Source organism: Penaeus japonicus, unplaced genomic scaffold (genome assembly GCF_977035675.1).
Source record: "Penaeus japonicus unplaced genomic scaffold, GWHDUDI00000001_assembly GWHDUDI00000001, whole genome shotgun sequence".
In the NCBI taxonomy this organism is placed as follows: Eukaryota; Metazoa; Arthropoda; class Malacostraca; order Decapoda; family Penaeidae; genus Penaeus; species Penaeus japonicus.
Window position 1 is genome coordinate 10,084,667 of NW_028234403.1, and position 2,500 is coordinate 10,087,166.

The 2,500-nt window shown below is 32.4% G+C and overlaps 1 protein-coding gene across 15 annotated transcripts in view; it reads right to left on the reverse strand.

Moving 5' to 3' along the window:
• Positions 1 to 2,500, reverse strand: part of LOC122261730 (PTB domain-containing adapter protein ced-6) — an 87,105-nt gene that overhangs the window by 9,933 nt on the left and 74,672 nt on the right. For all 15 annotated transcript variants that reach the window (XM_043029522.2, XM_043029515.2, XM_043029514.2 and 12 more), the window contains 2 exons: positions 1,851 to 1,915; positions 1,011 to 1,181 (listed from right to left, as the gene is read on the reverse strand). In XM_043029522.2, coding sequence (XP_042885456.1) covers positions 1,011 to 1,181; positions 1,851 to 1,915 — 236 coding nt within the window. The remainder of the gene's footprint in view (positions 1 to 1,010; positions 1,182 to 1,850; positions 1,916 to 2,500) is intronic.

Here is a 2,500-nt window from a genome sequence, read left to right on the forward strand (position 1 = left end):
CTTTACTCTGGTACGAAATGCTCCTTCTTGCCTTCATAACTTAGGTTCATTACTTCTGCCTTCATGAGCATCCTCTCATAAATGAGTATTATTAAAGAAAGAAACATGAAAAAATTCTTTCTTTCTTTTAAGCAAAATTTCAAAATCAAATAAATGTCACAAGAGGTGATATTATTCTTTTGTCAACCCAAATCTGCATTGGTCTATCGAAATAATTTAATCTAATCTAATTTTGAGATTCTTTAACGCAGCTCTTTTCTAGGCATGAGTATAAACAAGATATTTAAAGACAAGAAACGGTGCTTTTTCTATTTAGTATGTCTCAAGCATACTGAACATTTCCACATCTGATGCAAGTTGCAAACACATGATTATAAGCAGAATTAATTAAGAAATAAAAAAATATATATGCAAGTGACATCTAAGGAAGCTTATCATCATGCCTTGCTCTATGAAAGTTGGTCTGCACACACACAGGTGACAAGATAATTTTTCATTTTCGTACATATCAATTTCAATCATGGTGTACTCCAGTAACTCCTTGACAGAGATATAAAGTAACTTTGCTGATATTATTATAACCAATAGAGTCTAAGATACAAATCATCTAACTTTTCTCATCATTCATAGGCCATAAAAAAAATAAATGGAGCACTTTCATAAAAGTTTTTTCCATGTTGCAAACTAATAACATGTGAAATCTCAATATAATTTGCAGGCAACAGCTCCTTCATATTCCATATTTTAAAGAAAGGATCTCAAAATGCAACTTACTATAAAACAAACAAAAACAAAAACAAAATATATATATATATATATATATATATATATATATATATATATATATATATATATATATATATATATATATATATATATATATATAAAGCAGAATGAGTATGTCTTACTCTATCTGCAGCATCGGAAAATACTATAACTGTGCACTTTGTCCCTGCACTTCAAAGAGGAAGAAAGAACGAAACCCGAAAAGAATTTTTCCGAATCCTCACCTTCGTCTTGGGTTCGTGAATCGCCACTCCATCGATGGACACTGTGAGCTCTACTTTGGGCGTCTTGCTTCCCTCTGCCTTCTTCAACTGCTGATTGAATTTTAATTTTCTTATGCCCTCCTTTACTACTTCAATTCCCTTTGGCTGATCCACCTCCGTGCTCCCGAGGAACTGCAAATTCAACGCCATGAGTACCTTGGTTTCTGCAGTCCACTTGAGAGCTTTTTAAGATCAGTGACGAGTTTTAAATCTTTACAGATGTTTAACAATTCATGTACCTCCTATATATATATATCTGTATGATAAAAATATCTCTAACAAACATAATGCTAAGCCAAAATAATCATCAGGCTTAGTATCATCACACATAATGAACAAACTTTCAAATAATGATAATCAGACATTCACACAAGATCCTAAGTAACTATCAGAGGTGCAAAAAGAGAACATTTATGACCAACACACATAAGAACTACATGACCACAACACAGCAACAACCTCTTACTTATATATATATCACTCTTAGGCCCAATGTTAATTAGAGCTACACGTAATTCACAAAGAATCACATGTATCTATAATTAAAAGAATATCTAGCAATCAGAAATAACAAGAGTCGAGAGAATAAACCCAAAAATAAGCACTTACAGTTCAATAATAAAAGTACAAAAAATAAAAATAAAAAAGGAGCAAGCAGTAAAAGTAAAAAAAAAAAAATGTATGAGAAAAACAACTGAAGACGATATTGAAAGCCAGTCAAGTAGCCCATCACCATGCAGCATGCAACATTATCCCAGATTGGAGACGTGTGAGATAATGTTAGGGTGCAAATGAACTGACCTTGACAAGATAGGCAATGTGACCTTTCTGGAGAGCCTCCGGGGGATGGAGCCAATTCTTGTTTGCTGTAAAAGAAAAAGAATTTCTTTTTATAGCTCTCTGGAAAAATGTTTCTCTTTTTAACACATATAATCACACAAATGCACACACATACAAGCACACATTCACCCATCCCTATATGTGCACACCAACACACACAGGTCCAGGCTCAGGCTCAAGCACAGGCCCAAGCACAAGCATGTGCATGTGCATGTGTATGTGCAACACACGTGCACACATGCACGCACGCACGTACGCACTCACGCACACACACATACCATTTTAATCCTATTAATGGATATGGTTATCACAAAACATTACATATATAAAAATAATCATTATCAGCATTAACTTCATACAAATAGTAAAAACACTGATTTAAAAATAATAGCAGTGATGATAATGATAATGATGGTGATGAACTGATGAATGCCATCTATAATCATGATGCTAATATTGATAAAAAAAAAATAATAATAATAGCATAACTTCAAATACTGATATAATAATAATAAATATATTAAATCTAGCAATGACAAACATAACAACAAAAAACAAGAATAATTGTAATAATAATTTTAGCAATAACAATTAAAAAAATGACGATGATA